Source organism: Solanum tuberosum, unplaced genomic scaffold (assembly GCF_000226075.1).
Source record: "Solanum tuberosum cultivar DM 1-3 516 R44 unplaced genomic scaffold, SolTub_3.0 scf00216, whole genome shotgun sequence".
NCBI classification, from domain to species: domain Eukaryota; kingdom Viridiplantae; phylum Streptophyta; class Magnoliopsida; order Solanales; family Solanaceae; genus Solanum; species Solanum tuberosum.
The window spans coordinates 685,810-711,667 of record NW_006239143.1 but is presented as its reverse complement, the minus strand read 5'-3'; the positions used below and the strand labels follow the sequence as shown (position 1 = coordinate 711,667).

Genomic DNA, 25,858 nt, shown 5'->3' with positions numbered 1-25,858 from the left:
CCTAAAATCATCCTCCGAATCCAACAGAACTCTCGGAATTCTGATCTGAGCACCCAAATCTTGAATGTTGACCAAAGTTAACCCAAAGGCTAAAATTTCACAAATTTCCAACTTAGGACCTCAAATCCTCAAAAAGACTCAGAATCTGAAACCGACAACTCCCATAAACCAATTATCACATTATGAGACTGAAGGAATTGACGAAATTCCATTATGACACTCAAAACTCCAAAATCACGAAAAATTACTTTTTAACAACTATAGCCTTTCAAACTCAAAATTTATAAAAATTCACAACTTTTTACTCAAAGTTCGAACCCAACTTTCACAACTCAAACAGAAATAGCTCGGGGTCAATATCGAAAGGGCAAGTTTGTAATTTTATATAAATAACCAAAAATGATCAATTGATTCATTACAAAACCAAACATATATAAACACCATTAACAAACATAGTTGCATCAGATATACAAATGAGAATCGCTAATATGATGTTGTGTGTATATATATATATATATACACACATTTATACACATACACAATTGATTGAAATATGCAAATAAGTAATGCATACAAATGCTGAAATTATACAAATAATAGTTGGAATGCATACTTGCTGATAATATATATAAAAAAAGAAGTAATTGTATATAGTTGTTGAAAATATACAAATAAGGTTTAAAAAGTAAAAAAAAAAACGCAATAAACATAGATACGCTAAATCCATAGAATCATACAGAACATAATGTGAAAAATATTGATAGAAATACAAATCACAAAAAAATATATAAAATAAATTATACAAATACCTCATTTTCTTCACCATCATCTTGTTCCACTGACTTAGATTCAACATCTTTTTATAAGATCTGTAAGGACATGCATAAGCTGTTGCATCTTCATTGGGTCATTGCGGTGCTTGAATCTAATTTCTTGTTGATTAACTTTAGATTTAGCAAGAGATCCTGCAATTTCGTGGACCTCTTTAGTTAAACCCAAAGAAAAAGATGGAAAATCGTCCAAATTTTGGGTATGCATTTGTATACCTCGAATAATTCTCTTGGAAAGAGATTATTCATCCATGATTTGTATGTATCTATGGAGATAACTGAAAAACTTAAAGAAATCAATGAGATACAAATACAAATTTTAAAAAATAAAGTTGAGACCAACAAAAGTTACATGAAATTGTGGGAGCACAATTTGAGAGGGAGCCACGAAATGTTTAAATTTGAAATCTGATTGTGGTTGAGTGAATTAAGGAGATAAATCAGTAAAATAATTAGGATGTGAGAGAAAATGCTACTTTGTATCATGGAGCAAAACTGAAAGATATGACAATCTATGCGGGATATATAAATTTGAAAGTGGGTCCCTGACAACTCGGATGAAATATTAATGATGAATGGTAATTGTTTGAAATTGTATCTATGATAAATAATTAAGTAATGTATGTTTACTTAATCGTGTAATTTAGCTTATTTTATGCCCAATCAAACCCTCACATAAAATGAGGCCAATGGAGTATGAAGTCCATTATTCGTCAATTAACCCTTTTGGTGCGAGTCCAAATTAATCATCCAATGAACTCTAGATATAGAATTGTTATATAAAAATGTTCTTGTTGTTAATCAAATAACTAAAAAAAGATACTTCCATCATTTGTAAAATAAAATCGTCAGAAAGCCTATATCTCCACTATATTCTTGGGCTAACAACTAATTCTTATAAATTAGCCTCCTAAATGTCCAAAATGTCGTAAAGAATAGTGAGACTGTGCGTATCGCTCCACCAACTCCCTACACATGATTCAATAAAGGTTTTGAGAAAAAATCATCCACTTCACCACATTACTCGGTGATAATATTACTAATACTCTTGATATACATTTGATTATTTTACATATATTAAGGTGATTCTTCTAATAAAATAGAGGCCTCTTCACTAACACTTGCTTCAGCTTGAAAGAAAAATGACTAATTTTCCATCTTATTCATAGGGAAAATAAACATTAAAATCATATCGTCTCAAATTATTTTATGATAAAAAACAATTACTTCTTAATTAATTTTTTATATTAGAACAATCATTAATATCATAATGATGGTTGTAGCTAAACTAAATGGAACACAAAATCAAATAGTTCATCATTTTTTTTTTGTAAAAGAAAGAAGAAAAAAGGAATCTTGCATAAGGAAAAGAGGAAGGAAAGGGACACCAATATGGAGTGTGATAAGTGGGATGAGTGTTTCATCCTTAATTAGAGATCTCAAATTTGAATTATGAATATAAATAAAATTATGTTGAGAACGTCATCCTCAAATGTGTTCAGGTCTCAAGTTCGAATTCTGAATATGGAGAAAGTAATATTGGAAACATCACTCTCAAATGAACTCAGCAATGTGCAATTCATATTTAATCAGTGTGTGGGAAAGGAGGGAAAAAAAGGGGCATATGAGTCCAATGAATCACCGTCCAACATAGTGTCCCCACTGGACACTCCTTACGAAGAGCTGAGAGAGAAAAGAGAAAGAAGTTGCAAACAAAACAAATGAGTAGTAGCTAAATTCTTCTGTATATATATATATATATATATTTATACAGCTAACGCCAACTTTGTTCTCTCTGACCCTTCTCTTCCATTTTCATAATCCCAAGACTCGAAAAAAACTTCATTTAGGTAAACCCCATCTCTCTAATTTTGTATTATCATGTATGATCTTGAATTTTCAATTTGTATATGAGTGTAGCCTTGTTTTTTGGAAATTCTGGACCTTTGGGTGTTGTTATGAAGCTGATTCTTTGTTTAAAGTTGTGATCTTTTGTGTTATCATCTGATGGGTATTTTCTTTAGCAGTTGCCTTTAGTATCTCTATGATATTGATTTTTCAATTTGGGTAGTTGTTGTTTTTATTTGTATTGTATATGAGTGCAACATTGTTTTTTTGGAAATTCTGGACCTTTGGGTATTGTTATGAAGTTGATTATTTGTTTAAAGTTTTGATCTTTGTTCAAGAGGATTATCATCTGATGGGTGTTTGATTTAGCAGTTGTCTTTGCCTTTAGTATCTCTATGTTCTTGATTTTACTTGAATTGCAAAATTTTATAGTCGGTGGTGGTCTTTTTGTTTTTATGTTTTGAACCTTTCTTTTTGAAAATTCTGTGTGGTTATGCCCTCGTTATAAAATTGAGGATAGGGAAGGGAAAATGGAAGAAGGTGGATAATTGAATTTTCACGAACAAGGTGAAAGTTAAGGTAGCTAACCAACTAAGCTACTGAGATTCCCCGAGGCCTTTTCTTTAATTTCCTTTTAGTTTATGTATATTCACTTCTTAATGTGCTTCCAAAATATGGTTTGATGGGTATTTTGTTTAGGGGTTGACTTTGCCTTTAGACTTGTAGGTTACTCCTGTTTTTTAATTGAATTGTGAATGTGTAATGAATCACCTTGTCTAGATAAGCAGGCTTTAGATCAGATGTGGATTCAGGATTTAAATTTTACGGGTTCAAGCTTAAAGGGTTTTAGCATTGGACCTATTATATTTTTAAAGTTATGGGTTCATATCTTGAATTTTAGTAAATTTATGCTCCGCGTTGAAAGTATATCTGCAAGGTTTAGAATTTAATTTCCATTGGTGTTAGGCTGTTTGGTTGGAACTGAAAGATGGGTTGGTCTTGGTATGCAAAAGATGGTCCTTGGTAAATCAAGAGGGGGGGGGGGGTTACGAATAAAAAGGTGAATACAAGTTTAATCATGTAGCTATCATGGTTTTGTCTTTTTACCTCTTTGTCAATTGTTGTGTAAGCATTGAGAATTTTTTTTAACTTTTACTTGGTGTGTTGAATTAAATGTTGCGATGTTGCTTTGCTCATTTTGATTGTTTATCAAAATCCAAGAGGTAATATACCTGGCACAACTCGTCAGTAATTGCTGAAATGTCGGATTGCTATCTTTTAAAAGCTTTGAATGTTTGATCAAGATTACCATTTCAAAATAGTGTGATGTTATATTAAAGACACTGTTGTAAGTGGCATGAGCTGGTAACTAATTGTGGAAGCTATCAATATTAGGATTCCTATTCGTATTTTGCACGAGGAAATGGGATCGGAGGGGCCAAAATCTGTGACCATTCATGTCACGGGGTTCAAGAAATTTCACGGTGTAGCTCAGAATCCTACGGAGACAGCTGTTAGCAACTTGAAATATTATGTTGAAATGAAAGGATTACCTGCTGGTGTGACCTTGGGCAGCTGTACTGTTCTTGAAACAGCTGGAGAGGGTGGACTTCCGGCATTGTTGAAGGTTATAGAGGAGTCCTCTGCTGGAAACAGTTCAAATAATGGACAAGTCATATGGGTTAGTTCTGCCAAGACAAATCTTCTCCTTTAACTAATTTGTGTGGATTCATGTTTGCTCTTTAAACTGTCTTGTGCAGAAAATTGCCAGAAGAATACGTGAATTATGCACATTTATGTAACATGAATAGCTGGATGTGTGGTTCTTTTTTCTTCTGATTGTTTCTTTTTTATCTACTGCCTCTGAATTTTTGATACTTTGATGGGTAAATGTATTGTAGTGAGCTAATGATCATACTCCTATAGTCCAACAGAGACAGAAACAGACCAACTGATTTCTTCCCATGTGTTACCTGGTACCTATTGCTGGTGGGAGGTGGCAGGTATTCCGTGGAATTAGTCGAAGTGTGCGCAAGCTGGCCCGGACACCATGGTTATAAAGATCATACTCCTATAGTGCCAGATTGAGAGCTTTTTGTCCCGTCCTGGTTGCAGCCCAGAGTATTCTGCAGCTTGTCTAATATCAAACTCCACATATGCCAATATAAAATGAATAGAGTACTATGATAGGGTACAGGCCTACAGGGAGAAAAGACATAATGATCTCAATAATCATCCGCATTAATTTTTTTGAGAGACTGATATGAGTTGGTAATTAGCTGCAAAACCATTTCTTAGGGGAAGTTGATTGGAGGAGTGTCCATTTTCTGTCGTTGACCCTTATGGATGAACTTGACTACAAAAACACATGCATCAGACCGTTCAAACTATGTCTTAACTTGTGGCTATCAAGTTTGGAGGTTGTAGATTGGATAAATGAAAGATAAGCTATCTATCCTTGTGAAAGACCAAATTTCAAGGACTACCGTATTTGGATAGTATTAGGCGATACTAAAACCCAATATTTAGTCTCCCAATTTGGGAGTCCCAAAGGGTAACTAGTTAGGTCCATTACCATCTCATACATAAAAGTAAAAACACACAAACTGATGCCAATTTGTGGCCACGAGACTAGCAATTGAGTATTTGGATTGAGAGTGCATGACTGAAGAAAAGAGAAGGCCAAAACATGACCAGCGTTGCTGCCTAACTCTGTAGCTAATTGCTTTTTTCTCAATAGTTAGCTACCAATCTATGTGGGATATCAGGATAAATAACCATTATTCGTAATTCTAGCATGCCAACTTAAAACCAAAGAAATTGGCGGTACATATCAGGTCTTTAGTATGCAAACAACAGGAGAAGACACTCTTTGCGTCAGTGTTTGTGAAGACACTTGATTAGATTTCTCTTTGAAAATTCTAGCGATATAGCTACTTACATAGATAAATATTAAAAGGTTTTGAGGTCTGATTATAGAGAGAAAATGTGAACTTCGAGTCTAGAACACAGTTTATCATGTGACGCGACTACTTAAGTCTCGTTTGGCGGCCTTGCATTCTGTGGCTGCTCCTATTCTCCTCCACTCACACTCACACACTTGGAGAAAAATAAAATGTGCTGCTGATATAGAAGTCCTGTGTTATCTGTTCAGCTTCACCTTGGGGTAAACAGTGGAGCAACAAAGTTTGCAATTGAGAGGCTGGCAGTAAATGAAGCCACATTTCGTTGTGCAGATGAGCTTGGTTGGCAACCTCAGGTAAGGTGTTTCATCTCTTAACCGAGATGAGCTAACCTGATATTTCGTTATGCTAATATTCTTATTGATTTTCCACAGCGAGTGCCTATTGTTCCAGAAGATGGAGGAATAAATCAAATAAGAAAGGTCTCTTCTATTCTCCATATGATAATTAATCTGCTAATTTTTTTTTTATCCTTCCCTAGGAGCTCCCACCCCTTTTGCTCCCTTGGTAACTCAAACTCACAACCTTCGGGTTGGAAGTGAGGGGTGCTTACCATCCGAGCAACTCCCTCTCGTCAATCTGCTTATGTATAGTAGATGAAGAAGTACAGTGCTTTTTTATCCGATAGCGAAGTTCAATTTTGTTTACTAATCAGTTTCCCCGTTCAAGTTTTTTGCCTGTATTCCTCCGTTTTCCATGTGTCCTAATCTATTTTTTTCCGGGTTGTTGAAGACATCTTGCCCTACCGAGTCAATCCTGGAGTTCTTAAAGAAGAAAGGGTTTGATGTGACAATGTCGGACGATGCAGGTCGTTTTGTGTGCAATTATGTGTACTACCATTCTCTCCGATTTGCAGAGGAAAAAGGTCACAAGTGTCTGTTTGTCCATGTTCCTACCTTCAATAGAGTGAATCAAGAGAAACAAATGGAATTTATTGCTGCTCTGCTTGAGGCTATTGCATCAACTTGTTGAATATCAGTACAGTTGGCTTCAAATGGAATTCATAGTTTCAAAACTTTCTGTTGTTTAATTATGTAATTCTGATTTACTTGTAAATAGATTCCCCATGTGCAATGAACATCAATTGTTCATGTTTCCTTTGAAACTCTTGGGTTTGTGATATAAACTCTGTTGATTTATAATTGAAGTGGCTTTTCAGCAAAATTGATTGCAATTCAGTAGGCATTTGGTCATAGATATTTTTTACTTCATTTGAAACTTCTGAAGTTTTGAGTTTTGCTTGGTTATACTTTTTGCCAGGGGTGGCAATGGGGCAGTGCAGGGCGGGTTGAAATGATTTTTTCTAACCTAATGTAGGATGGATTGAAATGATTTTTTCTAACCTAATGCAGGGCGGGTTGTGGGATTATGCAGGTTTTAAACTAAAAGTTCATGTTATTCTCATAAATTTATATAAAATTATATGTAGCTTCACCTAAGATTATATGATATGTAGAACATATATTACATTACAAATTAGTTAGTAACAGTTGGTTGGAACCTGGGAATATAGTGCCTGTATGCTATGTATGTGAATATTCAATTATGACTTCAAATGGTGATGAAGCATTTTTTGAATTCTAAACCTAAAAACAAAAATATCACAGGCATAAGCAATTCTAATAGCTTCTGGGAATACAATTACGAACTAGTATATGGTCATATACAAAATCTTTGCTCTTAAGATTACCGGCACTGGGCATTGAAATATGCCTACTAAATTCTTAAATTTACGAATATGTAAATAGCAAGGTAAATAAAAAGACCAAAAAAATACTTGTGCGAAGGTGGGGCTGCTACAAAAGAAGAGCCTAGTCCTTCAACTTGGCATACGTACTATTGTTGTACCTTTTACTCCTAATTCTCAGTTCACCTTGCAGAATCAAATCATCATCCTCTATCAGGATCTCTCATAAACACGGAGAGAAAATGTTAACAGGAAGTCGAAGAAAATGAAAAGGGGACTGCAAGACTTTTTAACCATTAACAAATATGAAAACTAGTCTTTGTTTACAAATTTATGACAATATACCTAATCAAACAGCAATTACATATATTCGACCATTGTATTACACAGCCATTACAAAAAGCCCTAAGGAAACACAAAATGCTTTCAACATGATATTCATAACCACACTGACATGAGAAGAAAAAACAACTAGATAAAACTCCGCCTGCATCCAGATCAACCCACAACAACAAATCTGCATCACTTTAAGCCTGTAAAAAGAGGTGTTGAGAAAATTAGAGGCCCAAAAATTAACGACAGCACATATTCCAACAGCTTTGATAAATTATGGCATAACTACCTTGTTAGCAATGTTGTTAGAAAGCCAATCAAGTCCCTCGTAAAGCCCCTCTCCAGAAGTTGCACAAGTGCTCTGGATGTACCTGATACAGAAAAGACCCAATTTAGAAACTCCTCAAAAGTAAGCAAAGCAGTGAGGTCTTCAAAAATAAGCAAATCATTCACAAGCACTAGCAAAGTGCTTACCAGTGACGCTGCCTGAGGGAGTGCAGTCCAAGCTTATCAGTTATTTCGGCAGCATTCATTGCATTAGGAAGATCTTGTTTGTTAGCAAAAACTAGAAGCACAGCATCCCGAAGTTCATCCTGGGACAGACAATAATAAATAAGTCCAGAGTCACTCAAGAAAGTTTAACTGAAGGATCCATCCCCATGTTTATCTTGCACTTGCCATCTAATAAATAATGAGAAGTGGCTGTGGCTACAAAATCAGAACATAGAGAATAATGGCACATATGATCTGTAAGTAGCAAAGTTGGTGGGTTTCTCATAGATTGCTACCTTCTCTACTGCCCCTGGCCTACTTTGTCTGTGTTCTTATACAAAGAATAAAAAGGTCCGGAACATGCAATTTAGTGATGCAAGTACAGTGAAAAAATTCAACTATTCTGACATTTGCTTAAATCACAAGTTGAAGAAAACCTTCTCTCTTCAGTCTTCCCACACCCATTCTTCCAAATAACCTCTAGATATATTACCAACTTATTAATGGTGAATCTGAAATACTAGAAGGAAACAAGTTGATGAATCAGTTCAACTTATACTAGGCCATTATTTGTTAAACAAAAAAATGATGTTTAGGGAGAATTTTGTCAAAGAAGATCTAAGTACATCTACAATCGATCATCTCTACTCGAACTCAAAATAAGCACATAAATTCAAGCTATACAGCTCAAATGTTTTAGATGCCACATATTTACTTTCAGGAAACAATAATAGCCCTGCACAAAGTGTGGAGAAAGATCATTACCTCGTTCAACATCCTATGCAATTCATCTCTTGCTTCTACAACACGGTCTCTATCATTGCTATCAACCACAAAAATGAGACCCTGAGTGTTCTGGAAGTAGTGCCTCCACAATGGACGGATCTGCCAAAAGTGAATAAATGAAGTTAGAAGTTGGAACTATCAGATAATTGTTCAGAAGCTTCACTCCATGCAGAGTGGTCAGCCTTATTTTCAGCATATAGTATATACAAGGGTAAGACCGATGCAGAACATACAGCCTTAGGGGGAAAACAATTATACCTTGTCCTGACCCCCGACATCCCAAACAGTGAAGCTTATGTTCTTGTACTCAACAGTCTCCACATTGAAACCTGAAAATTGTCGATTATTAATAATAGCTCATTGAAGCAGTAAGGTATTATGGACATATGAGTGTACATTTTCCAAAAGCTGACAAGAATCTCTTGGAACAAGTTATCTTTTCAATAGTCACCAAGAAAATACAGTGATACAACAAATGCAATAGCTAATAATTAGTATCATATAAATTATCATACAAAACATAAGAAATCTGCATGACAAACAGTCACTGATAAACCTTGAGAAGTTTAAGACCACCACTTTGCTAAGACTACTCACCAAAAAGAACCAAAGCAGAGAGAGGCAGACAGTAGGAGGGATAGGATATAACCAACTAAACATTTGCAGCAACCGACACTAGGAAGAACGATTTATAAAACTGCCTACCACCATTCAGATTCTTTATTTATCAAAATAACAAGTAGGTTAATCTTTTGAGTGATGAATTGCACATAGTGCCAAGACAGGGCAGTTCAAGTGGAAAGCTTGCTCCACCTCCAGCGGCAGTTGGGGGGTTCAAGTCATCACAAGAAAGTGGGGTAAGGCACTAATGACTCCTAGGGAGAGGGATCGAGGGTGGGTAGATGTGGTTTACCAATAAAAAAAGAAACTGCACAACATAAGTCAACCCTCACGATAAGGTCTGGCACTAATACATATCATGCAACATACCAAACATACACAACCAGAGACCAAGTCAAAATAATAAAGTATAAATGCTATGCCTAACCAGTGCATAAGGGGATGGAACAGGCAAAAGGCATGTTTCATGCCTTACAACCAAATTGTAAATGCAGAGATCATTATGGCAAGAACTTTGCTGCTGTATGCAGCGATCTACATACCAATGGTAGGAATAGTAGTCACGATCTCTCCCAGCTTCAACTTGTACAATATGGTGGTCTTACCAGCTGCATCAAGACCAACCATTAGAATGCGCATTTCCTTCTTGGCGAAAAGCCGACTGAAGAGCTTGGTGAATGTGAGCCCCATATTGCTTCCTTGATGATGATCCCTACACCAAAAAATTCCACAATTAAATCATACAGCTGAAATCCATAATTGCCTTCAAAATTCAGATCCATATGCTGATTCATACCAAGTTGCAGCTATTCTAACATGGATCTGAATGACAAAGCAAAACGATCACATTGACGAGCTAAATCAACTTTTTAATAGCTAAAATTCAAAATTTTCATGATAAAACCACTATACATTACAATTTTCACAGAGATCGAAGCAGTACAATGTCTCTCAGCTAAAGGAACACAAATTAACACCAAAAATGAAACAAGGATAACATATCTGCAGCTACCAACCGCTTAATCTGATAGATAACCTCAAATCAAATGTAGCAAAAACATCTCTACAAAATTGTATTTCAACATGACATTGAACACATTCTGGCATAAAATCAACTGGAGACATTCTCAAATCCACACAAAACAATTTTCAATATACGGAAGCAGTACAACAACTCATTCTTCAGATCATAGCATAAAAACACAAATTTCCACAAAAAAAACGCATCAGCCGCTACAAATCCATAAATCTGATAAGGAAAACCACAAATCACACAAATACCAGCCGCGCACCGTAAATGCAGCTAAAATTCCTCCATGGAAGCTGAATTTCAACATTAATCAAACACAAACACATCCTAGCCTAAAATCAACCTCAAATCCATACAAAAAAACGATTTCAATAGCGAAAATTCTCGAAAATGTTACCATAGATGCATGAAATTGAAGAGAAAAATGAATGAAAATATGAAGATTTACCTGAAAAGAGCTTTTTGAAGGAGGGATCTATTGAGAGAGAAACCTGAGATTAACGCTGAAATATGTAAAGAGCGTAAAATTGCTGCAATAAATAAAGGAAATGAGATCTTTTTAATGTTACCAAAATGGCATTACGGGTTTCATGAAATTACGAGAATGCCACTCGATTCCAATGGTGGGTGCGTTTTCCTTTTCCACCGTGAGTTCTATTTCATGTACGTTGGCCAATGCAATCAGATACTGCCACGTATATTTCTTTAATTTCTGGTAAATTAGGGGGATTATTAATTTAATTAATTACGTTTTTATGTTTAGTGTTGATTTTCTCTAGTAAAATAAAATTAGTATATGTTTTACAATTGCTTTTTAGGTTATTAGTTTATAGTTGGTATAGATACTTACCTGTAATTAATTTTAAAATGACTTTGGTATATAAATATTACTTATAACAATCTAAACTCTTGATTATCGACATATTAATACGATACGTAGACGGTAGACTATTACTTTATTTGTGTAGTTCGTTTACTTTGTAATTTACTAAATTGAAGGTGAATTTTTTTCCGGCTAATGATTAAAGTAATTATTAGTATATACCAATAAGGGTTGTGGTGAGGTGAGTACTCGTTCATCCTTAACTAAGAGGTGTCGGGTTCGAGTTCCCTTATAGAGTCGTCTTTGTTAAGGATCATTTTATCTATTGTGAGACTTTCTGGCGTAAATCCGAATTTAGTTGGGCTCTAATTTAGGCATCGAACATCGAATTAGAAACTAAAAAATTAATAATTAGTATATACTTATGTTTTAAACAAAGAAACCAATGTTATTAAGCAAATGGAAACTAGGAAAGGAAAATGTCAATGATGCCTTAATCAGCTTCCTTTGCTATAAAGGTTTTGAATCAATCAACATCATGTGTAATTGTTTATGTACAAAAATATGATTAAAATAAAACACAATAAAATAAAGAAGCACCTCACCCTAAGAAAGGAAAAAAAAACTATACAAACAGGTGAGAATTGCATGTGATGGGATGAATATGATCTCTCAACAGAAACGAAAGTTACGTTCCTAAAATTTTAGATAGGGAACTAGAGCTTTCCTTTAAATGGATCATACACGACATGAATCTGAATTAATTGGGTCAGTGGCCTCATTGACAAGTGGTACAACTTTTATCCTCAAATCCGAAGCTTCTATTGAGAAGTACAAACTTTTCAACTCTTCATGTTGAATTACAGTTGGACCAAAAAGAAAAGTCAAATAACAACAACATTATTACAGTTACAACAGTCTCTAGGTACAATATTTTGATACGACAATTGCGCCTTACTCCTGAGCAAGTTGAGGTTGACTATATGAATCAGTCGCTCCACTCGACCCATGTAAGGAAATTTTATTATTATGATATAATTGAATGCACTAACAGATTACAAACAACAACAACAATAATGGAACTCAAGGTAGCCGGGGAAACTTAGAGAAATCTGGTCGTCTACGTTCGTTGTATGCATTTTTGCCTTCATTGCCTTCTTCAGTTCCATAAAATAGAAGAGTAGCATCTCCCCCCAGACCCTGACATAATTTTAAAGAAAGAACATGTTTGTATCATAACTATTTGCCACTTCGCGACATATATTTGGATACTCAAGAGTATACTTAGCTCAGACTCGATCCCCTCGTGTAGGAGTTTGGGTACTGAGCTTGCTCTAATATGAGAACATTTTGGAATATAATAGGAAAGTGAAATGTACCTGAAGTCCAGCATGTCCATCATCAACTGCATTGAGAGCTGATTTTAGCACTCGTATCGCTGTAGGACTATTTCTTAAGATCTCTCTGCACCACTTTATTGTTTCTTCCTCCAACTTATCTAACTAAAAAAAGAAACAAGACATAACATTAGAAAACTCTTAAGTCATTTCATATAACAGAGGGATTAAAACCTTTCTCTAAGGTTAAGGCGGCCGGCATATTTGTTGCAAGAGTACACTTTTGAGCTAACTAATGAGCATTCTTGTAAACCAGAAAGTATATGAAATTGGAATGCTAATTTTTGTTAATTTTTCTCTTGATCCCATATGGTTCTTACACGAACGTTAGCTCTTATGGTTAAGGAAGTAGAGTTAGTCGATATACTCACTGGAACAACAGTATTCACAAGTCCCATTTTCTCTGCTTCAGAAGCTGTGTAGAACCTTGTTAAAAACCACATTTCACGAGCTTTCTTCGGTCCAACCTGTTCAGACAGCAGAAGATTAAACCAATATATTCGGAGATTATAGTACTTAATTATAAATCAGATGTACGTTGCTTGTTTTTACACCAATATTTGATCAAGAAGTTCAATTAACATGAAAAGAGAACTACAAATGAGTTATCCGTAAATTGTATCTTAACGAAAAGAACCAAGACAAGACGCTCACCAAACGTGACATAATTGAACTTCCATAACCAGCATCAAAACTTCCTACCTGCAATATGCAAAAAAAGAATCAGATTTCATGAATCCGTATGGCATCAAATTTAACTTTTACTTAGATTCTTTGTCCAGACACAATGGAACAAGAATAATAGTATAGTCAAGAAGGCTATAGAATAAGAACAATAATAGACTTTGTAAATAAGGTGAGGTATTCGATCAGCATAGAACATAGCTTTATTCCAAACAGTACTTAAAGACATGCTCTACAGGTACTTGAATATATGCTCATTTACTAATTTAATAATAAAATGTGTTTTCGAGTACACATGTAAAAAGAGCACCTTTGGGCCAGTCTGACCAAATATAGCATTGTCTGCTGCAATCGTTAGATCGCAAACCATATGCAAAATGTGTCCTCCACCAACAGCATAACCTGCAACCTTAGTTGCAACAAAAGGAAATGAGTTATTTCAGATAATTGAATTACGTGATATACAGGGAGGCCTACTTAAAGCACTTAACAAAAGAAAGAACAGAGAGCCTTACCATTGCAATTACTGGTTTTGGTAGACGGCGAATTTGCACCTATGAGAAAAGAAGAAGAATAAGGTAAAGTTAATTAGTACACCAAACTATTGCTAAGAACTAGACACATCAAAAAGTTATATCAGTTTCAAGGAACTACCTATCTTAAGGCAAAAAGTCGTCTACAACGACTTCAAAGAACATGACAGATTACTCTACGTACCTGTAAATCTAAAACATTAAGGCGACCAAAACTTTCAAAATCAGCATAACCATCCTTACTTCTCAATGCCTGATCACCACCACTACAAAACGCCTTTGTACCCTGCATCAAGTCATACTTGAGAACAATGCACGTAGTACAACCAAATGATACAATCTACTGAAGTTAACTCACTATACAAAGATATCTAGAAACCATCACCACAAGGACTCAGTTCTAATCTACAACAAATTCCATTAACTACATTTATACTCCTACGACATCTCATGTTTTTTTTAGAGATACTCTTCAATGGAACAGAACCACAATGAGCTCAACTACAAGCAGGTTCGGTGTAAATACAATAGGAAAGGCGTGCATTAAAATTCAGTCATTCAATTCCTTCATCAAGTATTAAGACATGGTGGCTTGAAGTGAATATTTGCTAGTAAGAGAAATTTATAACATGGCCTAAAGTTCACTTCACCTACATCGAATTCCATAACTTCTTCACTTTGTACATGATATGATATGATATTTCTGTAGGAAACTTACCTTTCCTGTGAGAATGATGACTCCCACTGAACCATCATCCCTGGCATCATTAAATGCACGAATAAGCTCCTTGATGGTGTGAGGTCGGAAAGCATTTCTTCTATCTGGTCTATTGATGGTTATCTGCAAGAGGAAAGAAAACAATATGACTTAAACTAAAGCTCCAGATTTCCAGCTTCTGAGTTTCTTACATTATTAATTCAGGTCACCTGTAAGTACTAACAGCAACAAAGAAGCTTCAAACCGTGTTACTAGTAGCTGCTAAGTGAGAACCCAAGGTTGCTGATAATGATTGAGAAAAGCGCCCATATTAATCATATATGATTTTTCCTTCTTTATCCGTGGCATTAGTCATCAGAATGTATTTTTGAGGGGTCATCTAATGCAATATGCTTTTCACAATATAGCAGCGAAATACAATATCATCTACCATTTAGCACTTTGTTATCCATTATCATGTTACAAATGTAAACAGTCATCCTTGAAGTCTTTGTTATAGGCAAACTGAGAATCATCACATAAACTCCATGGAGCTCAAGACATGGTTTTCACTAGTCTAAACTCAAGCTTTGAGTAAAGACCAGGCATCTAAAAAGTAATACTCCTTTGTTCCAACATTTATGTTTTAGTTCGTTCAAGAAAGAATGACAACTTTCTAAATTTAGAAACAATTTAACTTAAACTTCCTCTTTTACCATTAATGAGAAAGTTAAATAGCCACTCAATTATTATGAAGTGTTAAGACAACAAGTTTCCAAAAGTCTTCATTTCTTTCTCAAAGTCTCTTCCTATTCAAACAAGGTCACAAAAATTGGAACGATGAAGCACTCAATTTCAGCTAAATAGCTTCAGTTTACTAACTTTCTCACCTTAAATGAACTAAAAATATCTCATTTTCACATTCTTGAAGCACACTATTCTATTTTCTTTATGGTCTATGTTCCATTGCAAAGGGTGTTCACAAATCAAGCATAATACATAAACACACATTCAAACTTAACTTCAGCTCACAAGTAAGCACTCCAACTTTGAGAGTGCACATCTAGACACCTCTCAACCGACAACTAAACATTCCAACTCGTGGACATCTGTTGCCACTGACGTGACACATAAATTTTGGAGATGTCTAGATTATTGTTTTGTAAGTTAGAGTATTCAACTAATATAATAGAGATGAGTTGAGGCGTATAGATGTGCATACAGGTTTATTTGTCAACTGAGGCCAAGTTTGAGTGACTCTTATTATGCCATCAATAAACATCACTGCCTCTAGCCCAATTTATATGACTCGCTTTTTTTAGACTGTTCAAAAAAGAATAACACATTTCTATATTTAATAACAATTTAATTTTAAAATATTTATTTTATCATAATGAAATAATTTATAGCCACACAAACATGTATCACTTATTTTAGACCATAAATTTCAAAAGTTCAATTTCTTTAACCCTGTGTTCAGTCAAACTACATCACATAAATTAGAATACAGCTACTACTAAGTTTGAAAAAAAATTAAGAATTCCACATAAGAGGGTAAAGATTGTAAGAACAAAACCTTAGCAATGGGTTCACCAACAGCTTTCTCATAAATAATATCAGTAAACTCTTTGCCAGATTCATCATCAGAAGGAATAAGTCTCCAAACAGGTTCATGATTTGGGACTTCACCATGAATTTTATGGTAATTATCATTCATAGAAGAGGAGCTACAATTGGAAGACCCAATTGAAGAAACAACATTTTGAGCTAAAGGAATTGGCAATAAATGATTTGCAACTGATGCCACTCTCCTCCTCATAGTGTTGAGGTCCTTCTCTGACATTCTTGACATTTTTGGTAATTAATGAAAAAATGTTGTTATTTTTCAAAGTGAGTAATTTTGTGTTGTGTTATGGAGTGACAATAATATATGATATTTTGATGTGTGTGTTTTTGATTTATTGGGATAAGATGAGATAAGATGGATGCTATATTATTGGGTTTTGCATTGGAATTTTAGGGAGCTAAAATGATGCTAGAAATCCTATGTGTATTTATTTTTCTTGCCTATGCCTATTGGAGTTTGGCAATATTACTATTTTCTTAAGCTAAGATAGATTAACGTTGTTGGTTCGAGTTTTGGATATGAAATTATTTTTGATAGGAAGTGTATTTCTCCGAATGAGGGTTCAAACGGTACAAATTCAAAATAATCGAATTCTAATGTGGATGTCGAACACTCTGAGTGACAACCAAAACAAAATAAAATGGTGTTATATCATTCACTTTTTTTGAAATATTATTTTACTTTATTTGAAAAATAGTGTTTGATGGTGAAAATTCCAAAAACAACTTTGAGAACAGACAAACCCTTGTTTTCACTTTTACTTTTTATTTTTTAGTGTTTAAAAATATCCAATTTTTTTTTTTTTTTTCATAAAATAACCTTAGTTAAAATTATTTTTCATGTTTAAATAATATTTTATATTTTTAAAAAAATACATTTAAATTTTAAATATTTACTGCAAAATTATTGTCAAAGACAACTAGACTCCAACTTTAAAAATTTCAAATAAAGTAATTTGATTTTTTATTTTCATAATCAAACGCTTAGTTAGGCACTCTTTTTAAATCATAATCTCTTAAAGGGTAGATGGTATTGGGAATTTATGGAGTAATAAGTAATGTCAACTGCTTTGAGATGAAAGTAATGTCCTGATTGATCAATTTCGAGATGGAGACGTGACTTATTAATTGATGCTGTAAAATTCAAACTCAACGACAATAATAATAATTAGGGGAGTGCACTATTTGGTTTAAACCAAAAAATCAAATCAAATTGAACCAAATTCTAAATTGGATTTGATTTTTTAGTTTTGGATTAATAATTTACTCTATCTGTTTTTTTAAAATTTGATTTCAGATTTAGAAAAAAAAATCAAAAAAGTCGAATTATAAATATAAGCAAAACTTAATACACAATACTTAAAAGTATATTAATTATTGACCCAACTTTAAATTATCTTGAGTCCAATCCATAATATTCTGGACGAATTACCTGTATTTAGGTTCATTTTGACAGCCCTAATTCCATCATAATAATTTGTATTTGAACCAAACGACAATGATTAACACATAAAAAAATGTTTTTCCTTGATTGTCTCTTTCATCCTTGAGTATTGTTCCTGGTTGGAAAAGATTGAGCTGCTAAATCTTCAAAGGATCAAGTCAGTTTCAATTAGGATGTTTAAGAATCAGCCTATTAAAATTGCAGCACCAACTCTTGAACATTTGTTGTCCTCGGATTTTCTCAATGAGTATATATCCTATGTTGGATTTTATTTATGTTTTTCTTTATCTTATTCCTTTCACATTTGCAATGTACAACAAGTTATAGAGGATGTTTGAAGAGTTTTTAATTCCTTAACCCATAAATAAAAATGTTAGTTGTATAGCTCCCAGCTTATCGATGACTTAATCTTAGATAGAAGATTATGAAGGATTCAGATTAGGGTATGTAAAAGGTTTAGTTAGGTAGTTGAAAGTTGACTAGCTTAGTCTTTCATACTAGTAGTCGTACGTAGTATTACTCTAGGAGTTTCTTGTTGTTACATATCTGTTACTATTGACTGTTTCTAGTACTTCAATTATCGTATTATTTTGTGGTACTGATTGTTCCATTTTTAGTATGCATTTGTCATGTTTTCTTTAGCAATTTTGTCTTAGCTTCTTCACTTCCGTTGTTTCTTCTTTCAAACTAGTTTGTATTATTTTTACTTGAGTCGAGGGTCTATTGGAAACAACCTCTCTACGTACCTTGTAGGGGTAAGATCTGAGTACACGCTATCCTTCTCAAAGCCAACTTGTGAAATTACACTGTGTATATTGTTGTTTCACGTGAAGCAATACTTTGGAAAATAAGACCTGAGAATTATTGTCCATGATCAAAATAGTCCCTTTGTTATACAAATGATAAAATTGACAAGTAACAAGTTCAAATAGAACTGAATGTGAGAATTACTTAGTCTTAAGTGTGGAGGAAACTTGTTGTTCATCTCTACATTTTTTTGACATTATCTTCCTTTTTGTTAGTTTTACTTAGATTAAGTCCTAAAACAGTTTATGTAAATTCTAAACACAGAAAAAAGAAAAGTTCACATTGAGTATGCCGCAAGTTCTAGTTTTTCCTCAATTTGAGTAACATATCTAACTTTTGAAGATATACGCTTATGGCAGAACGGTATATGACATAGTTGAGAATAATCTTTAACTTCAAGTAATCATACATATGATGGAGGGAGAGCATAGAAAAGGGCAGCCTGGTGGACTAAAGCTCCCACTATGTGTGGGGTCCGGGAAAGGGTCGAACCACATTTTTGCAAGGTTGTTTACATGGCTTGAACCCGTGACCTCTTGGTCACACGGAGGGAGAGTATGTATAACATATTTAAAGCCCGATATATTTGAATTGTGGATGCATATACTATGGTTTCTCAGTTTGAAGAGGAAGATAACATTGCCGGAGAATTGCAGAGGACAGTTTATATTTTGGTTTACTTTAGTACTCCAGCAACATATATGTGAAAAGTGAAAACCAACTAAAAGAATGGGATATGGTTTATTGATTGATTATTTCATCATTGTACTATAAAAACATGTTGTTAGTAGCATCGAGGATATTATTGATCATTTCCAATTACAGATTTTTTGTCGAGAGAAGTTGTAGTCGTAAGAAACTATTTGAACTAAGTATGTTTTATATCCTTTCATTTCTCAGTAATTTCTTCTTCCTGTTATATGCATCTGATAAAATCTTCCTCTCCTCCTTTCCCCCGCGGGGTTGCACAAATAGAGGAAATGAAACCAAAGTACAAGTTTTAATGGCTTTAGGATGTAGGCAAACAATTAACTTTTTGTGCAATAGCAACTTGTTGTATCTGTTTGTTTTTCTCCTGTTTCCATATATCCTTATGTATTTTCAATGAAGTCCTCTTTTGTCGTTTGAATTCGATGATTACATTTGAAATGATCAGTTACTGATGTCGATTTAGGGAAATGTTGGTGTGGTCCACAGATTACGCGATTTTAGCCCTCATTAGAAACATATAAGTTCCATTCGTTGACATAGGAACCTTGGATCTTTTCATTTTTATGAAAATAAAGTAATGTCAGCTATCACGCGTGATCATGCTGATTAGAAGATTTGTTTTGTCTTGCAGAGACTAGACATACAGAAAATTCCATATGTTTTGTCCCGAAGGAAAAATAGATCACAATCAAGAAATGAACATATAAATGACAGGTTCTTGCTTACAAGGGGCTCTTGGAAAGTATTAATGAGTAATCATTAGAATTCATTCTGGTGGATGAACTGGTCTAAGGGTCTGAGTTTCCATGGTTAACGTCTACAACTGCTTAAGTCTGCATAAACAAGCTTTCGTATTCTACTTAAATAGGTAAGCAGAGTGAAAGTGGTTACTCAATATTATGTGCAAGATTATGCACCTTATTTGATTTGTGTTTGTTACTCTAATACCTTAGTTAACTCCTAGATTTTGTCTGGTTTGCAGGTCCGCTGGTTTATGAATTCATAAAGCGAGTTATAGGGATCAATCAATGGCTTTTAAATGAAGGCATATGCATGGAGATTTCAGTTGTCCTGTTGGAGATATGAGTATGTGAATATGACACCTTCTAGCTTCTCCAAAGAGTACGCTGCTTATCCGTTAATGTCTATGGTGGTACGTTAAAATTCTTGAAAACATAGCGGAGTGTTAGATTCTGAGGTCCACCAATGTTTGCCAACACTAACTTTCTTCGCTAAGTGTCTTCGATAGAATATCATGAGTAGCAACTCCTTATGTTTTCGATCATTATTGGTATGTTAGTAATGCTGTTGGTGTCAATGTAGCAGAACAAGTTAACAGTTTTATCAGAAGTAAGTGTCTTCTCATACCTTACTATAGAAATCCACTCTATTAAATATAATTCAATACCACATACAGTAATTTTACTAAAGGAGAAAAAACAAAATTCTATACTCTTATGCATTAAGAATATGCAATCAATCTATATATGGTGTAATAGGGGTCAGCAAAAGTATGCCGGCCTCACAAATGAAGACACCAAAAATATATAATTATAGGTAATAATAATCTTAGTATCTTACTATACTAGCATTGATCATGATCTGCTTGAATCTTGTTGCTCGTTGGTTTTCCGACTTGTAAACATTCAATTGGAGGTTGAGTAGGAGTATATAACTCCCCGAACGTCTGCCAACAGAATGGATCATACATGTGGTAACGTTCCTGTATTGGCTTTAGTTGGATATTCATCATGGTCACGTCTTGACAAGGCATACTGTCACTACATGCTAGATGCACCGGTTTTACTGTATATGTTCCTTTAATTCCTGCGTAGTTGATATCTGATAAAGCCACTGCAGCTGTCTGGTTCTTGCATCTGCTCTTGTCACAATAGAACTGATCAATTACAATCGGTAGCTGAACTTCGTTCATTTGAATGTTTGAGAAAAACACTCCTTGTACTGACCCTGACCCCCCCTGCATAGTAAGTATAATCAAATGTTAATATTCGTTGTAGATACATTTGAACTCAAAATGTCGTTATGAAAATACCATACCTGCCATGTCTTAATCCTGACACCGTTCATCGTGTTCTGCATAATAACATCTTTGACAGTAATATTTGAAACACAAGCCTTTGTATTGTCTTTCCCTAGTGATCCAATGCTGATTCCATGTCCTGGTCCACAATTTATGTTGTGTACATACACGTTGGTGCAGCCAGTTTGTATCGACACACAGTCATCTCCTATACAAATTTGAAAAAACACATCGATGAGTATTTTTAGCGTGTACTAGCATTTTAAATTGAAGGACATTATATGTGCTTAGCTCTTTTGATGCTCAAAGTGTTTATTCTATCATAAAGTTGTCATCTAGGTTACTGTCATATTTTGAGTAACAGGGCTAAAATAAATGTGTGGGGCTAAAAGTCTATCTCTATATTGAATTTACTCTTTTACTATATAGACAAGATGAGTTTTTGCAGGTAGGGTCTTAAAGCTTGTGGTGCAAAAATTATACATTAAAGATAGGTCGTTGCTACGTGTCGAAGTGTTGGTAGTCACATATTGAAGAATGTGGTCCTTATTAAGTTATTATCAATGTGGACATTATTTTGGCATATTGTTCTCTCTGTTATCAGTTATGTTTGTTGTAAAAGAATTCATTGAGTATAGTAATTACCACAAGCAATGTTGGAACTGCGAATTAGCGCGTCTTTGGAGTTCTGTAAATGGATTCCATCTGTATTAGGACTATCTCCAGGAGATGAGACAGTGATATTGTTTACTAATACCCCTATGCAATTGTCAAATTTGAGATGACATTGTTGGCTATTTTGAATTGTGATGCCTGTTACAGTTACATTGAAACTCCCATAGAATCGAAGAGCCTGCATTTCAACTTTTTCGTTTAGTATATAGTGAACAACATAATGTCTAAACTTGAAAAACATAAAGTGTTTGAAATTGTGCTTACTGTTGGCTTAATGCTTGGCATTTTCCCACTGAGTGAGCTATTTAACTGCCACACAAAAGAGTATTAGAAAGGATAATAAATCGAATTTAGATATTCATAAGTGAGATAGATATATAATTACAGGAGTCGGAGGATGTCTCAATAATGTCTTGTTTAAGGGGATGATCAGTTTCAATTCATCGTCTAGAGGATCATCATACGGTGTATCTAGCCACCAAACTGAACCTCTTCCATCAATCACTCCGCTTCCTTTGACAGTAATTCCTACCAATTTGGTAAATTCAAGCCATTGCATAATACCTGAACCCCAAGATTTTGCATCTGTTGGAGCAATTATTGTTCCATCAAGCTGCAAAACAGAACATATTCATCAAAACAGTCTTTAAGACTGGCTCGTGTAACGGTTCTTGAATTCTTCCTGATGTATTTGAAACTAGTATCAGTATTATGATTCGGAATCATGTAATTCTTGAAGACAGTATGGACACTCATTCGACATAGATATGTTAAAGGCAGAGTAAACATGTACCAAGTAACATTGACTCATACATTATATGATGATAATCTATATTTTTGACTGACCTGAAAGACAATGTTGTGTTGACAGTATGGACCTGAGAATGAAATTGGTCCTACAAGGAATACATATTTCGATGGAACAATCATCGTCGAATCTTCCACTTTACAAGCAGCTGCCCATGCAGCTTGAAATGCCTGTTAGAATTCAAGATTTCATGGTTAGTAAAATAGAAATCTGCAATTTAGGTGATTACTATGTTATCAAAACAGCCTCTGGCAGAAATGCAGGGTAAAGCTGTGTACAATAGCCCCTTGTGGTCGGGCCTTTCCCCAAACCCTGCACATAGCAGGAGCTTTAGTGCACGGGTCTGCCCTTTTCTATGTACATATTCAGTTGTAAGTTAAAAGTGGGAGCCACCTCATTTCTCTCTATGACTGCCTGCAATTCTGTCTTATCTTATGTATTATTAAGTTTTCCTTATTAAATATATATATTGTTGTACTCCCAAAGTTAGTTTATTAATAATAATACAACAATAAAATTGTCACAACTCACATTTACCTAATTTTTTGTCCTGTAAACATGAAATTCTTTATGTGAATTTCATCAACTTTATTTACTATGTCTATGAACTGACATTTTGGCAATTGAGCGCCAACAAGAATAACAAAAATTCAAATGTGGTACAGAGCCAATTCTGAGTGAATTACATGTATTGTCACTGAATTTCAACGTTACACTACATGTTCGATGTAGGTACTCATTCATATAGTGAATAAAGTTCAGTAACAATACGTGAAAGTTATCAGGTGAAAATGAAAACATGAGTTTACCTTAGTATCATCGGTCTTGCCATCTCCAACAGCACCAAAATTTGTCACATCAAAGATGTTAGTCGAAGGTACATTGTCGTAGCCTTTACTTGGCGGACTAATTGGTGTACTTGGTGGTGGAGACGCGTATTTTGGCTTCGGTTTGCCACCACTTTTGTGGTGGTTATTACTACCATGAGACTTTCCCTTCTTCTTGTACAAAGAAACAGAGGATGTTGTACCATGTTGTCTCCAATGCTTACCTCTTCTTGCATTACAAACCTCAACATTTAACGACGACCATACGAAAAATGCAACGATGAACATAAACGTTACGCTCCGAAAGCTTAATCTTCCCATAATTTTTTTTTTTGGAAGAGAGAAACAATGGAGGAATTTTTTTTTACTTAGACAACAGAGGAGGTATCTGGTGGTTTATATAGGAAAGAATATGTAAATGTAAATAGTACATGCATAAACAAAAAAGTTTTTTTGTTTTAATAATATTATATACTATATGCTAGACATTTATGTCATTTATTCTTGGTCCCCTATTTTAATTAATAACCTTCTTTTTCTTGATGTGATTTTTGTTTGGCTGAAAAAAAAACTTGTTACCCTTTATTATATCCACCATCTTTGGCATATGGAGCTAAAAAAAAAAAAAAAAACGAAAACAATTGGTTGGTTTCAACTGTCATGCAACTAAGGGAAAATTAATTTGCATTATTATGCAAAAAATTAAATTTTGATATGCATTTGTTCACTTGTCATACTTAAAACACTACGATAAATAAATAAATGATTATATTAAAAATGATATTTAGCGGTAATTGTGGTAAATGTCGCTAAAGCATATAGTGAATTGGATCTAATAATAACTAACTAATGCTGGTAAAGGTTTTCGTACCCTTTGTTAATGTTCATATTTATTGCCGCTAAAAATGATGTTTATTATAATGACTCTATCTAAATAACACTAAAAAATTTAACGATTGTGAATACAATGACAATTCCTGCTAATTATCATTTAACGAAAAATTTGTTGCTACTAAATGCCTCTTTTGTTGCAATGCGAAATTATTTTCGTTTTACATGTTTAAGTAAGGAAATTTTTGCTTTAGTGTATCTTTGTGTCTTTTCATGCAGAAATTAATGATTAGAAAATAATTATAGAAATAGTATTTGTTGGATTATATTTAGTAGGTTAGTAGCAATTATATGCTAAGGTTAGGACTATTATTATTTTTACCAGAAGAACTATTAATTTTTGTTTCTTGTTTTTTGATTATAAAAGCCAAAAAGAGGGCACGTGGTTGGGTGTATAAGTGGTCAAGGCCACTGATTATAACAGCTCTTTTATGATCACATGCAGCCTTCACGGGCTTAAGTTTTTTGTACCTTTAATTTGTCTTCCTTAGCAATAGTCCCTCCCCTCCTACATTTCGATTTCAAATTAATTAGTTCGATTGACTATATGAATAATGATTATGTATTTATTCCATTCTACTATAGTTCAACTAATAAGAAAAAAAGAATGGACTTATTTATAAGCATATACACGACATTCAAAGTACGTATAACAAGAGAGTTTAACGATGTTCGATCTGTAATTACTAATTTAAATTTTAAATTTGTTTATATATGTAAGTTTAGGAAAGGAAAAGTACATGAAGTCCTCCAATGTATAGTTTGGCAAGTGCAGTCATACTCTCATTTGTTTGATTTTGTACTATACTTTTTTTATTCATAGTTTGTTTTAATTCAAACTCTCATTTTACAATGATCTTATAATAATTACTAATTAAAAAAATCATCATTTTTCCATGGTAAAAAGTTTAGTTGTTATTCTCGTAAATATTTTGATTAAATTAGTGTAAAAAGAAAAAAAGTTATAATTGTTTCATATGGAAAAATTAGAAAGCTTCTTACTATTTTCAATGAGAATCTGTTTCTCACCATATTCCAATAAGTTGGTTCAATGAAAAATAAATAGAAAATTCATGTTTTATAGCACAAAATTTTCACTAATGTGGCGGTGAAAAAAATATTTGTTTCTAGTAGCTGTTAATAGAAATATCACAACTTGTTTAAAATTACAATTTTCAAGGATGTTTTTGTAACGATTTTTTTTAGAAAAAAAACTAATCCAAACAAGAACATCGTCATATAAAATGAAACAAAGCGTTGCAACCAACAAAAGAGTGGGGGTGGGGGGGGGGGGAGGGGGGGCA

The 25,858-nt window shown here is 34.0% G+C and overlaps 4 protein-coding genes and 1 long non-coding RNA gene across 6 annotated transcripts; 2 read left to right on the top strand and 3 right to left on the bottom strand.

Moving 5' to 3' along the window:
* The first annotated feature begins 2,574 nt into the window (after window positions 1-2,574).
* Window positions 2,575-6,805, top strand: LOC102587519 (pyrrolidone-carboxylate peptidase 1). The gene is made up of 5 exons (XM_006356366.2): window positions 2,575-2,680; window positions 4,074-4,359; window positions 5,833-5,937; window positions 6,016-6,063; window positions 6,374-6,805. Exons 2-5 carry the CDS (start codon window positions 4,102-4,104, stop codon window positions 6,611-6,613), a joined length of 651 nt encoding a protein of 216 aa, XP_006356428.1. The 5' UTR covers window positions 2,575-2,680; window positions 4,074-4,101; the 3' UTR covers window positions 6,614-6,805.
* Window positions 6,806-7,594: 789 nt separating this feature from the next.
* On the bottom strand, window positions 7,595-11,135 carry LOC102586978 (ADP-ribosylation factor 2). Of its 2 annotated transcripts, XM_006356365.2 has the most exons (7): window positions 11,039-11,135; window positions 10,103-10,272; window positions 9,198-9,268; window positions 8,919-9,038; window positions 8,136-8,254; window positions 7,951-8,032; window positions 7,595-7,861 (listed from the first exon to the last, which is right to left on the bottom strand). In XM_006356365.2, exons 2-7 carry the CDS (start codon window positions 10,248-10,250, stop codon window positions 7,856-7,858), a joined length of 546 nt encoding a protein of 181 aa, XP_006356427.1. In that variant the 5' UTR covers window positions 10,251-10,272; window positions 11,039-11,135; the 3' UTR covers window positions 7,595-7,855. The 2 variants fall into 2 exon arrangements, with proteins under 2 accessions (XP_006356427.1, XP_006356426.1); XM_006356364.2 differs by lacking the exon at window positions 7,595-7,861 and having other exon boundaries at window positions 7,921-8,032.
* Window positions 11,136-12,191: 1,056 nt separating this feature from the next.
* On the bottom strand, window positions 12,192-16,745 carry LOC102586636 (1,4-dihydroxy-2-naphthoyl-CoA synthase, peroxisomal). The gene is made up of 9 exons (XM_006356363.2): window positions 16,301-16,745; window positions 14,746-14,868; window positions 14,212-14,313; window positions 14,010-14,048; window positions 13,805-13,903; window positions 13,465-13,512; window positions 13,182-13,277; window positions 12,793-12,915; window positions 12,192-12,613 (listed from the first exon to the last, which is right to left on the bottom strand). Exons 1-9 carry the CDS (start codon window positions 16,574-16,576, stop codon window positions 12,497-12,499), a joined length of 1,023 nt encoding a protein of 340 aa, XP_006356425.1. The 5' UTR covers window positions 16,577-16,745; the 3' UTR covers window positions 12,192-12,496.
* A 3,028-nt stretch (window positions 16,746-19,773) lies between these two features.
* On the top strand, window positions 19,774-20,654 carry LOC107062316 (uncharacterized). The gene is made up of 2 exons (XR_001474554.1): window positions 19,774-20,180; window positions 20,295-20,654. It is a non-coding gene; the product is annotated as an uncharacterized lncRNA (long non-coding RNA).
* Window positions 20,655-20,681: 27 nt separating this feature from the next.
* On the bottom strand, window positions 20,682-24,039 carry LOC102586312 (polygalacturonase At1g48100). Its single transcript, XM_006356362.2, has 7 exons — window positions 23,646-24,039; window positions 22,875-23,006; window positions 22,414-22,641; window positions 22,293-22,337; window positions 21,999-22,206; window positions 21,371-21,561; window positions 20,682-21,290 (listed from the first exon to the last, which is right to left on the bottom strand). Exons 1-7 carry the CDS (start codon window positions 23,982-23,984, stop codon window positions 20,898-20,900), a joined length of 1,536 nt encoding a protein of 511 aa, XP_006356424.1. The 5' UTR covers window positions 23,985-24,039; the 3' UTR covers window positions 20,682-20,897.
* Between the last annotated feature and the right edge of the window lie 1,819 nt (window positions 24,040-25,858).